Genomic DNA, 1,319 nt, shown 5'->3' on the forward strand with positions numbered 1-1,319 from the left:
TCATGAAAAAAGATGTTTCCTATTCATCAGTTTCCTCAAAGCCTCTTTAACTTCATTGTTCCTGAGACTATAGATCAGGGGGTTCAACATAGGGATTATTACAGTATAGAAAACAGACACCACTTTATTCTCATCCATTGTGTAGCTGGAGTTAGGCAACACATAAATGAATGTAGTGGTCCCATAGAATAGAGTAACTGCTGTCAGGTGGGAAGTGCAAGTTGAGAAAGCTTTATATCTCCCTTCAGTGGATCTTATTTTAAGGACAGAGAAAAGGATATATACATAAGAAATTATGACAATTAACACTGTAATTATAATTACTGACCCAGCAGAGGCAGCAGGAAGAATTTCAGCAAGATTATCTTGGTAGTTGGAAAGCTTCAAAAGTGGTGAATAATCACAGAAAAAGTGGTTGACCTTATTGGCTCCACAGAAGGACAGAGTCATTAAGCAACCAGTAACAATCCAAGTATTTACACAAGCACCTAGGTAGGCTGTGATGAGTAACAGAGTGCAAACTCTAGTAGACATGTTTGTGGAGTAGAGTAGGGGGCTACAGATGGCCACATATCGATCATAGGCCATCACAGCCAGCAAGAAGCACTCAGATGTCCCAAAACTGGCTACAAAACAAAACTGAGCCACACACTCTCCCCTACGGATCGCAGTCTTGTCCACAAGTAAGTTGATGAGCATGAGAGGTGTGACAGACGAAGAATAGCCAACATCCACAAAAGCCAAATGGCTGAGGAAAAGGTACATAGGAGTGTGAAGCTGAGAGCTATTTTTAATCAATATGATAATACTAAGGTTACCAACTAAGGTGACAGTATAGACACCCAGAAATATCACAAAGAGGATGACACGAAGGGTTGGATCATCTGTTAACCCCAAAAGAATGAATTCAGTCACAGCAGTGCAGTTATTGCCAGACATCTGTCTCGGAAAGAGTACCTGTTAGACACAAGATAAAGAGATTAAAGTACAATATTAAGATTAACATAAGAGCAGCCAAATGGCATAGTGGATAGAGCACTAGCCTTGAAGTCAAGAGGATCTGCATTTCCATCCAACTCCAAACACTTAACACTTACTAGCTGTGTATGTCTAGGTAAGTCACTTAACCCCAATTGCCTCAACAACAACAAAAAAAGATTAAAATATGACTATGTCTACCGATTATATTCAATCTATCCATCCTACTATCTTACTCCCAAATTACTCCTATGCACTGTGGAAGGGGTGCCCATCAGCAAAGCAGTGATGAATAAATTTGTTTCCTCCAAATTTTTCCCTAATAATCAACATTACTTTAC

At 39.5% G+C, this 1,319-nt stretch overlaps 1 protein-coding gene across 1 annotated transcript; it reads right to left on the reverse strand.

Annotated features, from left to right (window-relative positions):
• Positions 1 to 945, reverse strand: LOC100913280 (olfactory receptor 480-like). Its single transcript, XM_003773524.2, has one exon. The coding sequence runs from the start codon at positions 937 to 939 to the stop codon at positions 1 to 3; it is 939 nt and encodes a 312-aa protein (XP_003773572.1). The 5' UTR covers positions 940 to 945.
• Positions 946 to 1,319: the final 374 nt, after the last annotated feature.

The sequence above is a fragment of the Sarcophilus harrisii genome, chromosome 6 (genome assembly GCF_902635505.1).
Source record: "Sarcophilus harrisii chromosome 6, mSarHar1.11, whole genome shotgun sequence".
Lineage (NCBI taxonomy): Eukaryota > Metazoa > Chordata > Mammalia > Dasyuromorphia > Dasyuridae > Sarcophilus > Sarcophilus harrisii.

What these genes read in the sequence shown, in the direction of transcription:
- LOC100913280 (XM_003773524.2), bottom strand. Translation starts at nt 939, where the DNA reads ATGTCTGGCAATAACTGCACTGCTGTGACTGAATTCATTCTTTTGGGG.